The sequence below is a fragment of the Echiichthys vipera genome (genome assembly GCF_963691815.1).
Source record: "Echiichthys vipera genome assembly, chromosome: 12".
NCBI classification, from domain to species: domain Eukaryota; kingdom Metazoa; phylum Chordata; class Actinopteri; order Perciformes; family Trachinidae; genus Echiichthys; species Echiichthys vipera.
This window is the reverse complement of record NC_139837.1, coordinates 1,459,291-1,475,719: the sequence shown is the minus strand read 5'-3', so window position 1 is coordinate 1,475,719 and position 16,429 is coordinate 1,459,291. Positions and strand designations below refer to the sequence as shown.

Genomic DNA, 16,429 nt, shown 5'->3' with positions numbered 1-16,429 from the left:
CTGCGTTCATGTGTGTGAGGAACACACTCTTTAAATCAGAGTCCATGCAGCATCTTTGATAAAGTATTTATTTTGCAGCCGTGCATAAATCTGTGCAAACTCATCCCACAGTAAAGAGTTGATCATGTTCAAAGTGTCTGGCTTTGGGAACGAGGAGCGCTCGAGGTCTGCAGCGAGTCCCAACACGTGAACGACCTGAGAACTTAAACGTTACCCCAGTGTGACGACTGCACCCCAACACGTGAACGTTACCCCAGTGTGACGACTGCGGTGTGCGCTGCGTTCACCTGCACATTCAAACACATCAAAAATATTTAACCGTAAAAAACAAACTTCCTGAGACTACGAGAAAAATGACCGGGTCAAATTAAAACCCGCCCGTACTGTAGACACCTGCCTGACACCCATTTCATCTCATCTTCAGCCTCTGATCCGGGGTCGGGTCTCGGGGGCAGCAGCTCCAGCAGGGGACCCCAAACTTCCCTTTCCCAGGCCGCATTAACCAGCTCCAACTGGGGGATCCTGAGGCGTTCCCAGGCCAGTGTGGAGATCTAATCTCTCCACCTGGTCCTGGGTCTTCCCAGAGGCCTCCTCCCAGCTGGACGTGCCTGGAACACCTCCCTAGGGAGGCGCCCAGGGTTCATCCTTACTAGATGATCCTGAACCACCTCAACTGGCTCCTTTCAACACAAAGGAGCAGCGGCTCTACTCCGAGTTCCTCACGGATGCTGAACTTCTCCCCCTCTCTCTAAGGGAGACTCCAGACCCCCTCCTGAGGAAACACATTTCACACGCTTGGACCTGGACCTGGTTCTTTGGGTCCTGACCTGGACCTGGTTCTTTGGGTCCTGACCTGGACCTGGTTCTTTGGGTCCTGACCTGGTTCTTTGGGTCCTGACCTGGACCTGGTTCTTTGGGTCCTGACCCAGCTTTCAGGACCACAGGTGAGGGTAGGAACCAGGACTGAGCGGTAGATCCAGAGCTTTGCCTTCCTCAGCTCTCTTTTGGTCACAACGGTGCGGTAGAGCGACTGCAGCTCTGCCCCCGCTGCTCCATCGTCCCCTCACTCGTGAACAAGACCCCGAGGTCCTTGAACTACTCGACATTTGAATGCATCATTTTTGCATTTTGGACGAAACAAAACGACGTCACGTGTAAACGATGAACGGTGCGTTCAGAGGGGCAGTTAATGTTCCCTTCTCAGTCTACGCTCAAACACCCGTGATGACAAAGTTAAAACAAGATTTCCATGTTATTTGCATATTTAATGACAAATATTCAAAACGGAGCTGAACCAGTTCAAGAACCTGTTTCCTGTGTGTGAGAAGAGACGACTGACGCTGAACATCAGAGCAAACACAAACGATGAGGTGGAAGGAAAAGCCTCAAAGTCACCGTCAGCAGATCCGTCTGGACTCTGGTTCAAAGGTCTTTGGGGAAGGGGCGAAAATCCTGGTTTCTGATTGGATACAGAGGACCAGCAGCAGGAGACACACTGACGCTTCATTAAGCAGCAGGCGTGCCTAATAAAGTGGCCGCTGAGTGTGTGTGAGCTCCTCTCCTTCAGTTTGGATTCATGTTTGTGATGAAGGACGTTTGGCTTCATGAGAGTCTGAGACACGATATGTAGAGACCTCAGTGAGATGATCGTCACATGTGATGAGTGTGTGTGTGTGTGTGTGTGTGTGTGTGTGTGTGTGTGTGTGTGTGTGTGACGACTGCAGGCTGATAGGTGAAGACGCTCAGTAGTGTTACGCAGGCTGCACATTGATAACTGTAAACAATATCCAGTCGATATGATCAATATTGATATGCTTTCTGTGTGCGGAGTAGTGTGAGTACACGCACACACACACACTAGATTAACACAGTGTGCGGGGACCTCAGACTGTAGCTTCGGATTCAAACCATTTCCAATAAAGTCCTTCTGTTCCTTTACGTCAGCTGATCAAAACCATTTTGCAGACGCAGACGCCACTGCTGTTACTGAGGGACCAGGTCCAGAGTAGAGGATCCTGGGTAATGGACTAGGACTGCCCCCGACCAAGGACTTTCTTAGTCCAACAGTCGGTCGTCATTTAGAGCGCTTAGTCGACTAACCATATATGTAACTATATATATATATAGTTACATATATGGGCAGGTAGCAGGTAGCTAGGCTAACGTTACATGTTTTAAGGTGGTCGGTCATGTTCGTCTAATGTTACTTAGGGCGCCCTCCCACTGTTTCTCCGTACCGTGCCCAAACAGGTTTCACAGGTAAAGTCTGGTTCCTTTGACCAGTGTGAGTGCAACCGTACCGCGTCTAGGAGCGGCACGCTTCCCGTCCACAGCCCGTTTGGGAGAGGTGGGCTTTAGTAAAGCACGTTTGCACGTGTACGAGCACGAGCGTGCGCACGTGTACGAGCACGGGGGCTACGGCGGTTCAAAAACTGAGAGGTCTACGGAAAGATCTGGAAACGAAGCCACGCATCGCCATGACGTCATCAATGCGTGTGACGTGTTACGGCGTGATGACGTATAGGCAGCAAGAAGCATTCTCCGAGGCCCAGGTAGTGTGAGTACAAACGGGCCTGGAGGGGGGGACAAGGACCCTAAAGCACGGGGCACGGGACGGAGGCACAGTGGGAGGGCGCCCTGACATGTTTAAGGTGGTCGGTCACGATCCCATGTTTTAGACGTCTTTCCCGACATGATTCACTAATTATTAACTGTTTAACGAGTGTTAAACAAAAAACACTGACAGTGAGTGAGTGTCACGACTTCCTGTATCTGTCCCTTCAAATTAAAAGCCCTCCAGCCTTTTAGTCAAATAGATTTTCACTTAATTCTGACACGACACGGCTCCAAATGTTTTTGTTTTGCGACCACTGGACTAATGAAATTTTGGACGACTGTTCGGGGGGAGCCCCAGAAGAGACCCAGCTCTGGATTTACCCGGACTGAACGGGATTCAAACCGTTTCTAGAACCCTGCTAAGCCCCAGCTCACACTCAGCCACTAGCGTGAAATGAGTCCCACTCCTGTAAGCATTAAAAAAAGGAGAAGCCGGATCCTCCGCTCTCGTCACTTCTGGATGTAGATGATGATGATGCACAGAGTCCCCACCAGCCCCAGGGCCTGGATCCCCAGGAACCAGAGCAGCAGCCAGAAGAACACGATCACCACCGGCTCCACGATCTTGTCCCCAAAGTACATCTGGCTGAAGCCCATCCCCCGCAGACACTTGTTGAGCATCCCAAACAGAGTCCCCATCCGCTCGCAGTCGTCCAGCTGAGGCTCTCTGGTGGTGGGGTCGTCCTCGTGGAGCCATCTGGTGCTGGGATCCCCGGGGGGTCTGGGTCTGGTCCGGCTGATGTCGACCTGTGGAGACAAAGTCCAGCTGACGTTACAAATACACATGAACACGTCTCATCATGAGTTAGTCACAAATCCCCATAAGTGATGAACAGAGTACTGAGGGCACACTCCCACTGTGCCTCCGTCCCGTGCCCCAGCACGTGTCACGGCTAAAGTCTGGTTCCTTTGACCAGTGTGAGTGCAACCGTACCACGTCTAGGAGCGGCACGCTTGCCGTCCACGGCCCGTTTGGGAGAGGTGGGCCTTAGTAAAGCACGTTTGTTCGTGTACTAGCACGAGCGTGCGCACGTGTACGAGCACGAGGCCTACGGCGGTTCTGAGGTCATTTCCTGTGCGCCTGTTGGGACGTAGAAAAAAGAAGGAGGGACCATGCGCGGACATTTCAAACAATGGCGGTGAAAGGTTCACGTTGGTGTGATGCGGAGGTGGAGTGTTTACTGCAGATTTGGTCGATGAAAAGATTCAAAAACAGTCGACAAGACGCACAAAAACTCCGAGGTCTACGGAAAGATCTGGAAACAAAGCCACGCATCGCCATGACGTCATCAATGCGTGTGACGTGTTACGGCGTGATGACGTATAGGCAGCAAGAAGCATTCTCCGAGGCCCAGGTAGTGTGAGTACAAACGGGCCTGGAGGGGGGGACAAGGACCCTAAAGCACGGGGCACGGGACGGAGGCACAGTGGGAGGGCGCCCTGAGATGCAGAGAGCCCTTCCCAGCAGTGTGTACTGAGCAGGCTCACCTTTCTTTTCCACACACATCCAATTTCTGAAAATCAAAGAGCGACCAGTTATTCTTAGTTTAGTGCCAAGTCGCTCCTCTGAGGCCGCACCTGTGGGAGCTGTTACTTCAGTGTGTGACAGTGACACACACGTCAACATTTAGGGAAACATCAGGACGGGACACGGCCTCTTTAGGCGAGACTCAGACCGCGGCCAAAACCCCGTAGAGAACCTCTGGGAAAGTCTAAGAAACCCACTCTTACTGAACTGTGTTAGAGCCTACAGGAGTCTCCATCTTGTCTTTGACTCCGCCTCATTTCCTCTTACCAAAAAAGGGCATGTATGTGACGTTGGGGGGAGGGGCGTACGTCCATCTGGCTGACGTTTACCTCCGAGGAGAAGAGAGGGCCAGAGGCTAGCTGTCACTCAAGAGGCCACGCCCCTAATTATTCATAAACTTTAACCTCCAATCAAATAAAAACTAGCCCCTCCCCCTCAGTGTTGTCATGGAGATCTGAGCTAAACACAAAGACTAGAATGTTCTTTTGTCCTTAAACAGGTTTAATGATGCTGTGTAAACGGCCTGTTTAACATGGGGCTCAATGAGAAACTGCTCTGTTATGAAACCTGCCCCTAGTGGACACTCAGAGAACTGACACTGACGGAGCTTCCTGATTGGATCAGACAGGAAGTGGCTGTGATGGGCGGGGCTTGGGTGACTTATGCAAATGTGTTGTTTTGTCCACAACTCAAAGATATTCAGTTTAGTGTCACAGAGGAAATATTCACATTTACGAAACTGAAACCAGCGAATTTTTATTTAAAAACGATTCAGCGATTATTAAAATAGTTGCAGATTAATTTAATAGTTGACAACTAATCGATTAGTCGTTGCAGCTTTAGCCGAAACATAACACATCATCTAAGTTAGCTTTAAACACACACACACACACACACACACACACACACACACACACACACACACACACACACACACACACACACACACACACACACACACACACACACACACACACACACACTCCAGAGTTAGCTTAAATCTGATAAACAGCTGAAGCTAACTTTAGCATTAGCTTCCCCGTGTCCCGGTGCTTCCTTTACCCGGTGTCTCTGGAGCTGTGGTGCGGTCTGCCCGGCTCCGGCTCCGGGGACATGCCCGGGGAGGTGACACGTCCTCCGGTTCTCTGGCGGCAGCTCTGCCACACACCGGCCGGGTGGAGGCTGCGGGACAGCGGACATGTCGGCGCTGTCGTCCGCCGACCGGAACTGTGAGGGACCGCGCTGCGCGTCCCCGATACTTCCGCGAGAGCGCCACATCATCCAATAGGAGAGCGGCAGTTCTGATCATGTGATCACAGCGACACCTGCCGGCGGGGACAGGAAGTGCAGCAGGAGACACTGTATTATCATTTTATGAGTTTATAACTTAATAATAATAATAATAAAAATAAATAAATAAATATAATAATAAATAAATAAATAATAATAATAATGCACTGTAAAAAGAAGTGTGACCATTTCCTCACCATGGTTGAATCAAACATTTTGTTGTTTTTAATTTGAATATGTTTGCAGATAAACTAAGTCTCATCTCATCTTCAGCCTCTGATCCTGGATCAGGTCTCGGGGGCAGCAGCTCCAGCAGGGGACCCCAAACTTCTCTTTCCCGGGCCACATTAACCAGCTCTAACTGGGGGATCCTGAGGCGTTCCCAGGCCAGTGTGGAGATCTAATCTCTCCACCTGGTCCTGGGTCTTCCCCGAGGCCTCCTCCCAGCTGGACGTGCCTGGAACACCTCCCTAGGGAGGCGCCCAGGGTTCATCCTTACCAGATGATCCTGAACCACCTCAACTGGCTCCTTTCAACGCAAAGGACATGCCAGGACAGCAGCGGTAGAGACAAATTGTATTTAAACAGTATTTCAAAATAAATCAAGTATTTTTATTGGTTCTCTAATTTTTGATCGCCGTACGTCCCAGAATGCACTGTAAAAAGAAGCGTGACCATTTCCTCACCATGGTTGAGTGGAGTAAACACTCCACCTCCGCATCACACCAACGTGAACCTTTCGCCGCCATTGTTTGAAATGTCCGCGCATGGTCCCTCCTTCTTTTTTCTACGTCCCAACAGGCGCACAGGAAATGACCTCAGAGCCGCCGTAGGCCTCGTGCTCGTACACGTGCGCACGCTCGTGCTCGTACATGTGCAAACGTGCTTTACTAAAGCCCACCTCTCCCAAACGGGCCGTGGACAGCAACCGTGCCGCTCCTAGACGCGGTACGGTTGCACTCACACTGGTCAAAGGAACCAGACTTTAGCCATGAAACGTGCTGGGGCACGGGACGGAGGCACAGTGGGAGTGCGCCCTAAGACGGCACAGAGATCCGGGGCTGTATCCCTGACGGCCCAGGTCTAACGACACGCCTGCTTCTGTTTAATGCTCCAACAAAAGCAGGTTAACGCTGTTGAGAGCCTGTTGTTGATCGGTGTCGATGGGATAAAAAAGGCCGGGGATTGCCCTGATGTTGTGATTTGTTATTCTGACAGTGAGGCGTGGGATTACACGCCGCATGTTACCAGTGTAATCCCGGCTAATCTGGGATTCAGTTTCACTCTGCTCTGTGGCCTCAGACTGGAGAGCACTGGGAATATGGAGATAGAAAGCGGGCGTCTGAGCGCGTCGTTGGTCTGACGAAGGATGTATCTGCTGCTCCTCGTTCACATCTTGCAGTCCTCCCTGTTGGCGGTTCGAGCCTGTCCAGCTTCATGTGCCTGCACGTACGGGAACAGTGGAATACCAGAGCTCAGGTTTCAGTCTCCTCTGTGTGTGTGTGTGTTTGTGTGTGCGAGGGATGATGATCCTGTGTTATATATGGAGAATTATCAATGAATTAGAGCTCTATGGGACCAACACAGCAGTACTTATGCAACAAACGGTATTTAGTGACGTAATGAAGTATATATATAACGCTATCAGCAGGTATTTAGTAGCCGAATTGTTTCCTATATTGCAAAGAAAGGTGTAATCATGAGGTTTGCCTTGTGCGTATTGGTGTATTGTTGGATAACATGCACGGGGACAGAGTTGCAGTAATACTTTTGCGATCTAATTCAGTGTAAAATCAGCATCTAACATCGAACACTGTTGATTTTGGACAGTTATCCAGAATCAGAAGCATGAACGCACAATAGTCAAAGCAACATTGTGCTGTAAACTCTTTCAGTTATTGACTTTAATACATTTTTATATTTACGAGTTTAAAAAAGTCACGTGTAAGAATCATCCTCAAAGCAGTTTCAGTCCAAAGCAACTGGACTTGGTTCTTTGTCAGGAAGACGTTTCACCTCTGATCCAAGAGGCTTCATCAGTTCATGTACGCATCTGACCAGGCTGGGACTGGACCAGGACCAGGCTGGGACTGGACCAGGACCAGGACCAGGCTGGGACTGGTCCAACTAGCTGGTGTGAGATCCAGGTATTTAACCTCTCACAAGGCCGATGATGTCACTGGAACCCTTCGTGCTCCAAGTGCCAACGACCGTCGTTAGAGTGACAGTCGTTGGTGGAAGTAGGTTTGGACTTTGTTAGTGCTGGTCCAGTCCCAGCCTGGTCCTGGTCCTGGTTCTGGTCCAGTCATTGGTGGAAGTAGGTCTGGACTTGGTTAGTGCTCTAATGAGTCTGAACGACAGTCGTTGGAGTCACAGGAGGACATTTGTGACAAGTCTTTCTTTGAGGTTGGATTGTTGAATGAAGGGATGAAAGGGCAGCATTGTAAATTTGAGATAAGTGGTGTCTCAGACCTCCTCCTCTGGTTAGCGATGGTTTCTCTACTTTTGCAGAGATGCTTCTTTTACTTCTCTTTCAAACCATCTGTCCTCTCTGTCCAGGATGTGGACACTGTTGTCATCAAAGGAGTGGGCTTTCTCCTTGAGGTGTAAGTGGACAGCGGAGTCCAGGCCTGAGGAGTTAGCTCTCCTGTGTTGGGCCGTGCGACATCGGCCTTGTGAGAGGTTAAATACCTGGATCTCACTCCAGTTAGTTGGACCAGTCCCAACCTGGTCCTAGTCCTGGTCCTGGTCCTGGTCCTGGTCAGATGCGTACATGAACTGATGAAGCTTCTTGGATGAGAGGTGAAACGTCTTCCTGACAAATAACCAAGTCCAGTTGCTTTTGACTGAAGTTGCTTTGAAGAGAACGACAACCTGGACACATGAGAACATTCAGAGGCCTCTTTTAAGAACAGTTTCATAAGTGATGTAAACATGTCGATGCTCATTATCTAAAGAATGAGACAGTTGGTCTTTCTGTTTACCCGTCAAACATCAGTCCTCACAGGTTTGTGTTTAACATCGCAGGCTGGTGCAGTGCAGTGACCCTGAAATCACAGCTGTTCCCATTAATGTCCCAGCTGATACAGTCAAGCTGCGTCTGGAGAAGACCTTGATCTCCAGGGTGCCCCGGGCAGCCTTCTACAACCTGTCCGAGCTGCGTTATTTGTGGCTGACGTACAACTCCGTAACGTCCATCCACCCCAGCAGCTTTGTCAACCTGAAGGCCCTGCGAGAGTTGCGGCTGGATGGGAACCTCCTGACGTCCTTCCCCTGGGAGGGGCTCAGGGACATGCCCCGCCTCCAGACTCTGGGTCTCCACAACAACCGTCTGTCAAGCCTTCCCGCCCACGCCGCTCTCTTTCTTCCCAACATCACCTTCCTCGACCTGTCCAGCAACAGGTGAGTCCAGATACCCCAGAACCGTGCAGCCTGTTAATGTAGAGAGCTTCAGACTGTCTGTTAGGGCGCACTCCCACTGTGCCTCCGTCCCGTGCCCCAGGACCTTTCACGGCTAAAGTCTAGTTCGTTTGACCAGTGTGAGTGCAACCGTACCACGTCTAGGAGCAGCACGCTTGCCGTCCACGGCCCGTTTGGGAGAGGTGGGCTTTAGTAAAGCACGTTTGCACGTGTACGAGCACGAGCGTGCGCACGTGTACGAGCACGAGGCCTACGGCGGTTCTGAGGTCATTTCCTGTGCGCCTGTTGGGACGTAGAAAAAAGAAGGAGGGACCATGCGCGGACATTTCAAACTGATGGCGGCGAAAAGGTTCACGTTGGTGTGATGCGGAGGTGGAGTGTTTACTGCAGATTTGGTCGATGAAAAGATTCAAAAACAGTCGACTAGACGCACAAAAACTCCGAGGTCTACGGAAAGATCTGGAAACAAAGCCACGCATCGCCATGACGTCATCAATGCGTGTGACGTGTTACGGCGTGATGACGTATAGGCAGCAAGAAGCATTCTCCGAGGCCCAGGTAGTGTGAGTACAAACGGGCCTGGAGGGGGGGACAAGGACCCTAAAGCACGGGGCACGGTGCGGAGGAACAGTGGGAGTGCGCACTAATAGAGCCAGAGCTGCCTTTTGTCTCCACAGGCTGACTTTATTACCTGCTGAGCTGCTGGACCTTTGGTTTCCTCTCCCAGGACAACAAGAAGGACCCGTGCAAAGGAGAATTTTAGGTACAGTATGTTTTGACAAGCATTAGAAAAAAGCTCCAACTGCTTAAAGTTCAATCCCTTTGCAGGAAGTGTTAGAAACAAACTAGTGAAGCGAAGGAGCCTCCATCTCTGCGGTGGTGTCTCCCTCCAGTCTGATGCTCTTGGGAATGGGAGCTGTCATTAGAAGTGAACCTTTTCTCCAACCTTCACAAACCTTTACCTCTTCATCCCTGTAGACCGTACGGCCTCAGACAGGGGCGCTCTTCACGAGGTAAAGGTTTGAATCCGCGTAGACCGTACGGCCTCAGACAGGGGCGCTCTTCATGAGGTAAAGGTTTGAATCCATGTAGACCGTACGGCCTCAGACAGGGGCGCTCTTCATGAGGTAAAGGTTTAAATCTGCGTAGACCGTACGGCCTCAGACAGGGGCGCTCTTCATGAGGTAGAGGTTTGAATCCATGTAGACCGTACGGCCTCAGACAGGGGCACTCTTCATGAGGTAAAGGTTTGAATCCCTGTAGACCGTACGGCCTCATACAGGGGCGCTCTTCATGAGGTAAAGGTTTGAATCCCTTTAGACCGTACGGCCTCAGACAGGGGCGCTCTTCATGAGGTAAAGGCTTGAATCCATGTAGACCGTACGGCCCCAGACAGGGGCGCTCTTCATGAGGTAAAGGTTTGAACAACTTCCTAAAAGTACAGGTAAAAGTAGAAAAGGTTCACTTCTAATGACGGCTTCCACTCAAGCGTGCACACTGGAGGGAGACGCCACCGCAGTAATGGAGGTGGAGAAAAGCACAAACGGCTCGCCGGGTTCGTCTTTACATATTGATAATGACTCAGGGTCTTGTTCACAAGGTCAAGTGGTCAAATGGACATGGCCAGGCAGTTTGGTGCCCCCTCAGCAGTGATGCAGGCATTGTATCAGACCATTATGGTGCAGAGAGAGCTGAGGCAGTGCTCTCAAGTTACCAGTCCATCTCCGTCCCAGCCCTCTTTGGGTGGTGACCCACAAATGAAAACACGATTACAAGCGGCTGAAACGAGTTTCCCTGCAGGGCGTCTGGGCCGAGCCTCGGAGATAGGGTGAGGAGTTCAGACATCTGGAGGTAGAGCCGCTGCTCCTTCACATCAAAAGGGATCGTCGGGTTGGTTTGGGCATCTGATCGGACCACCTCCTGGGCGCCCGTTAGTTGTTTTCCAGGCACGTCCAACTGGGACAAGGCCCTGGGATAGACCCAGAACACAGTCGAGAGATTATACATCTGGCCTCGGATGAACGGACAAAAACAATTGGATGAAAATCAAAGTGAAAACTCTTTCCCGTCAGTGTGTTACACCGGGGCCTGTGAATGTTCTCATGTGTCCAGGTCGTCGTTATCCTCAAAAGCAACTTCAGTCCAAAGCAACTGGACTTGGTTCTTTGTGTAGGAAGACGTTTCACCTCTGATCCAAGAGACTTCATCAGTTCATGTACGCATCTGACCAGGCTGGGACTGGACCAGGACCAGGACCAGGACCAGGACCAGGACCAGGCTGGGACTGGTCCAACTAACTGGTGTGAGATCCAAGTTTTTAACCTCTCACAAGGCCACTGCCACTCTAACGACGGTCGTTGGCACTTGGAGCACAAAAGGTTCCAGTGACATCAGGTTAAATACCTGGATCTCCACACCAGTTAGTTGGACCAGTCCCAGCCTGGTCCTGGTCCTGGTCCTGGTCCTGGTCCTGGTCCTGGTCCTGGTCCAGTCCCAGCCTGGTCCTGGTCCTGGTCCTGGTCCAGTTGCTTTGGACTGAAGTTGCTTTGAGGATATTACACCTAGAGCTCAGCTCCTCTACTGCCCGTGTCCGTGGCTGTAAAGGGGCCTTCACATGATAAGCTTTTGTGCTGTGCTCACCGCAAGGTTGGCAGCAGCGACCTCAGCGAGCCAGTCAGCATTGCTAAGTGTAACTCCCAGCAAAGTAGAGAAAAAGAGGAGAAAACGAGCGTATCGGACATTGTTTTTGTGATAACAGGCATTAAATCTTCTTTGATTTTCCAATGTTGTTAACTTCATCTGTCAAGAAGTCTCTTGCGCTCGCTGTTCTTGTTCGACAGTGGAGAAAAAAAGAGTTTGTTTAGGTGCATACACTCCTCTTCTGTACGAAAAAATACGGTAAAATACAATAATATGTAACGTTGCTTACATCGGCAGAGTGAGCCTAAACAAACGGCTGAATCAGCATTAGCATCAAAATAACCGTTAGCTCGTAAACGTCACAAACCTGCTGCGATGCTGATAAACTTCCATCGTTACGTTTTCTTCCCAGATCGTGAAAACGACTTCAATTCAACGTTAAATCCGTCCGTTCAGTCTGACCTAACACCCTTTCAAAATAAGATTTCCGGGTCCAAACGCTGCGTTGAAACAAAACAAACAACAACGGACAACCATGTGAACTATAACGATCGCCTCTTTGGTCGGTTAGACGTCTTTTCATCCATGAGAAAGACGTCAAATGACAATTACGTTGTTTTTTAAAAACACGGCACTGCTGCGTCATAGAAACACAAGGCTCGGACCTGGAAATCCTATTTTGAAAGGGTGTTACGTCACAACTGAACGGACGGATAATTCGGGAAACTCAGACTCACAAACAACATCTTTCTAACCGGCTTGATGTCGCTCTCTGGTTGCCTAGGAAACATAAACGTCACACTTAAAGCTTCTGTCTCATTGGTTGAACGTTGACATCTGCCCTGAATGCTGATGAGCTGCTGATGGGGCGGCAGTAGCTCGGTCCATAGGTGACTTGGCTGGGAACCGTAGGGTCGCTGGTTCAAGTCCCTGTGTGGACCATGTATGGAGCGTGGACTGGTGGCTGGAGAGGTGCCAGTTCATCTCCTGGGCACTGCCGAGGTGCTGTTGAGCAAGGCACCGAACCCCCAACTGCTCAAAGCGCTGGTCACTGGCAGCCCCCTTGCTCTAACGTCTCTCCTTAATTACCTATATATAGGTCGTGTGTGTGTGTGTGTGTGTGTGTGTGTGTGTGTGTGTGTGTTACCGTTGCATTGTGGGTAATGTAGTTTTTGTGCGTGAAAAACCCCAGCAGGCGGCTGTGGCGTGCGGGCCGGTTCTAATACTCATCAAATATCATCACTTTGACACCCATGATCTAAACTGTCTGAAACGCAAACTTCTAGATGGATTTGTCACTGTTACCAACAGAAGTACGGAAATCAGTTATCGTGTTTTTCCATGATACGATGATGTAAATGAATCCAATTGTCCTGAATATCCAGGTCTCCATGACAACCCCTGGCTGTGTGACTGCCAAATCTCCATGGTCATGTCCCTGTCCATGTCCCTGGGGAGCGCGGTCGTTCTCATGGACCAGCTGCTGACCTGCCGCAGATCTCCAGGTCAGCCCGGGAGGATGATGCCTCAGGCTGCGCCGTCCCGCTGTATGAGGCCCTCAGTCCAGCCTACAGCCACGAGGGTCACCTCTCCGCTGGGCAGCAATGTCATTCTGCGCTGTGACGCCACTGGCTACCCAACACCGACCCTGACCTGGATCAAAACCTCAGCCTACACCGGTAAGCACCCCAGGGTGATGAAGTGGCGTTACCACGGTCTGGACATCCGTCAAGTCATGGTGTTATTTGGTTATTTGTGCAGATTGTTGCCGACAAGACATCCTTGAGAACGTCGATCAGCTACCCAGGAGTTTGGAGAGTTGTGAGTAGCGCTATCCTGTCTTTTATTTCTCATATTTATTTTATCATTCATTGTTCACATGAGGCGTGTCTCCATCAGGGTCAAATGTGGCCGCTCGGAAAGTTGCAGGGCCGCTCTCAAATGTCCGTCAAATGTGAGTGCAACCGCGCCGCACCTAGCTGTGGCTAGTTGGCCGTCCACGGCCCGTTTGGGAGAGGTGGGCTTTTGTAAAGCACGTTTGCACGTGTACGAGCACGAGCGTGCGCACGTGTACGAGCACGAGGCCTACGGCGGTTCTGAGGTCATTTCCTGTGCGCCTGTTGGGACGTAGAAAAAAGAAGGAGGGACCATGCGCGGACATTTCAAACAATGGCGGTGAAAGGTTCACGTTGGTGTGATGCGGAGGTGGAGTGTTTACTGCAGATTTGGTCGATGAAAAGATTCAAAAACAGTCGACAAGACGCACAAAAACTCAGAGGTCTACGGAAAGATCTGGAAACAAAGCCACGCATCGCCATGACGTCATCAATGCGTGTGACGTGTTACGGCGTGATGACGTATAGGCAGCAAGAAGCATTCTCCGAGGCCCAGGTAGTGTGAGTACAAACGGGCCTGGAGGGGGGGACAAGGACCCTAAAGCACGGGGCACGGGACGGAGGCACAGTGGGAGGGGGCTCTTAGGAGACTCCGGAGGTGACGGATCACTCTGAATGGGTTTGGATCGACGGTGGGGAAAGTACAGTACAGTCAGTTTTTAGTCCTGGAGATCAAACTGTTAGTAATGCATGAAATGACGCTGTTTCGTCAGGTCTTGGGTCGGGTTCGGGTGTAGTGTAGAGTACGTTTGGATTTCGTTGGGTCTCTCTAAAGCTCCAGGCTGCTCACAGGGACCGGTTGAACGTGTGTTGAAAGCTAACAATTGTTCCTGTTCCAGTCATGCAGGCATCTCCTCGGGTCGGGGCTCGCTGGTCCATAATCAGCCTGAACGGGTTATCGTACAAGGACGCCGGTGAATATCGCTGCCAGGCGCGGAACATGGCGGGAATATCTGAAGCACCCATTCAACTGAAGGTGGTGGGAGTCACGACAATATCCCGCCTCCCAAAGAAGAAGTCCCCAAAGACTCCACCGAAGCAGCCGTCATCAAAGTACAGGAAGACGAAACAGACTCTGTCTCCGACCGGCACCGCCTCAGCGAAGGAAAACCAGATCCTCCAGAACATCGCACCGCCTTCCCTTAACAACACGCGGACGGCTCTGAATCTTTGGCCCAAAGCGTTACAGATAGACACGCGTGTTAAGAGTCGTCAAATGACCTTAAGAGACGCAAAGACCCAGACATCGACCCGGTCCGCACCAGGAAACTCCACAGCCGCACGTGTGTGAGACCAACACGGGGGCGAAAAGAAGCTTAATTATGTGTGAACATCTAGTTGTTATTGTGTGTGTGTGTGTGTGAGTGTGTGAGTGTGTGTGTGTGTGTGTGTGTGTGTGTGTGTGTGTGTGTGTGTGTGTGTGTGTGTGTGTGTGTGTGTGTGTGTTGCTGAGCTCGCCTGTACCCTGTGAATCCAACTTGTTTGTAAAATAAAATGTGTGACACGTGACGTCTGTGACGTCCGTCTAAAAACGTCTTGTATTTTATTTATTCAGCATTTCAGACGTTTGTAACCAACAGGCGTCCAGATCGAACTTCTTCTCTTTGGAAGAGGGAAGAAGAGTGTGTGTGTGTGTGTGTGTGTGTGTGTGTGTGTGTGTGTGTGTGTGTGTGTGTGTGTGTGTGTGTGTGTGTGTGTGTGTGTGTGTGTGTGTGTGTGTGTGTGTGTGTGTGTGTGTGTGTGTGTGTGTGTGTGTGTGTGTGTGTGTGTGTGTGTGTGTGTGTGTGTGTGTGTGTGTGTGTGTGTGTGTGTGTGTGTGTGTGTGGCACTGATTGGTGTTGATGAAGCCCAGGTATGTGTGTGCGCGTGCGTCCAGGTGTGTGTGGCACTAATTAGTGTTGATGAAGCCCAGGTGTGTGCGTGTGTGTGTGTGTGTGGCACTGATTGGTGTTGATGAAGCCCAGGTGTGCGTGCAGGTGTAGGTGTAAACACAAACACTGTCTCAGAGCTGTGTGTGTGTGTGCGTGTGTGTGTGTGTGTGTGTGTGTGTGTGTTGTTGCCTGTGTCCTAGTGTGCAGCAGTGGTGCTGGAGAGTTTGTGGTGTCTCCAGCCTTCAGTTCTGTGTTTTCTGGGTCTTCTGGACTGTTTTGGTTCTGGTGGTTGAGTTCATCACCTTAGTGCTTCATTCCCTAAAGGAAGTCTGCAGTGACTCCATACGATTTCTATTGCAACTCTGTGGGATTACTTTAAAATTCCCCATTGAGCGTCTTCATGATCCTCTCGTGCTCTTGTTCTACGTGGACGACCGGCGTCTTGAGTCTGCGTCACTGACTGTGGACGCCCGACCTCTCTCTGATGGCTGACAGGGTCGTCCCTTTGTTCCTTATCTGGACGAGCTGCTGTCTCAGGGTTTCAGGCTCCTCAGAGCAGGACGCCATCTTCACAGGAACCGGGAGAGCTGCAGGTAAATGTGTGTGTGTGTGTGTGTCCAGGTGCAGATTACCCCCGGTAACTGTGTTAACTCATGCACTAATTTGTTCTCTCGTTATGATCTCCAGTGTAAATACGAGCGTTCTTTGTTCTCACAGGTGGATGTTGAGTGAAGGTCGAGGATGATGAAGCGATAACGTTTACGAGCGTCTTATCTCCGGGAAACTTGTAAAAACACAATAAAGGTAGAATGTGAGGAAGGATCTCAGGGTCAGAGCGCGGTTGTATAAGCTGCTCTGCCGAGAATGCTTTGACCCTGCAGCTTCCGTGAGAGCGGGAAAAACGCTGCCGCACAGACGCACGTGGCGCCTTCGTCCGTAACGTCCTGACAGTCTGTAAGTGCTGAGACTTGATGGCTGTTGAATCATGTGACGTGTGTTACGTTCTAAAACCAGCTGCTGGAGCTGAGTCTCAGGAGACGACGTCCGCCATTTTGAGTCCAGACGAGACGGGTCGGGTCGGTTCACGCCGCTGCAACTTTCACCTCCGAGGAGAAGTGAGGGCCAGAGGCTAGCTGTCACTCAAGAGACCACGCCCCTAATTATTCATA

The 16,429-nt window shown here is 50.7% G+C and overlaps 1 protein-coding gene across 1 annotated transcript; it reads right to left on the bottom strand.

Annotated features, from left to right (window-relative positions):
• Positions 1-51: 51 nt before the first annotated feature.
• fam241a (family with sequence similarity 241 member A) lies at positions 52-5,357 on the bottom strand. The gene is made up of 2 exons (XM_083924806.1): positions 5,207-5,357; positions 52-3,363 (listed from the first exon to the last, which is right to left on the bottom strand). Exons 1-2 carry the CDS (start codon positions 5,342-5,344, stop codon positions 3,067-3,069), a joined length of 435 nt encoding a protein of 144 aa, XP_083780932.1. The 5' UTR covers positions 5,345-5,357; the 3' UTR covers positions 52-3,066.
• Positions 5,358-16,429: the final 11,072 nt, after the last annotated feature.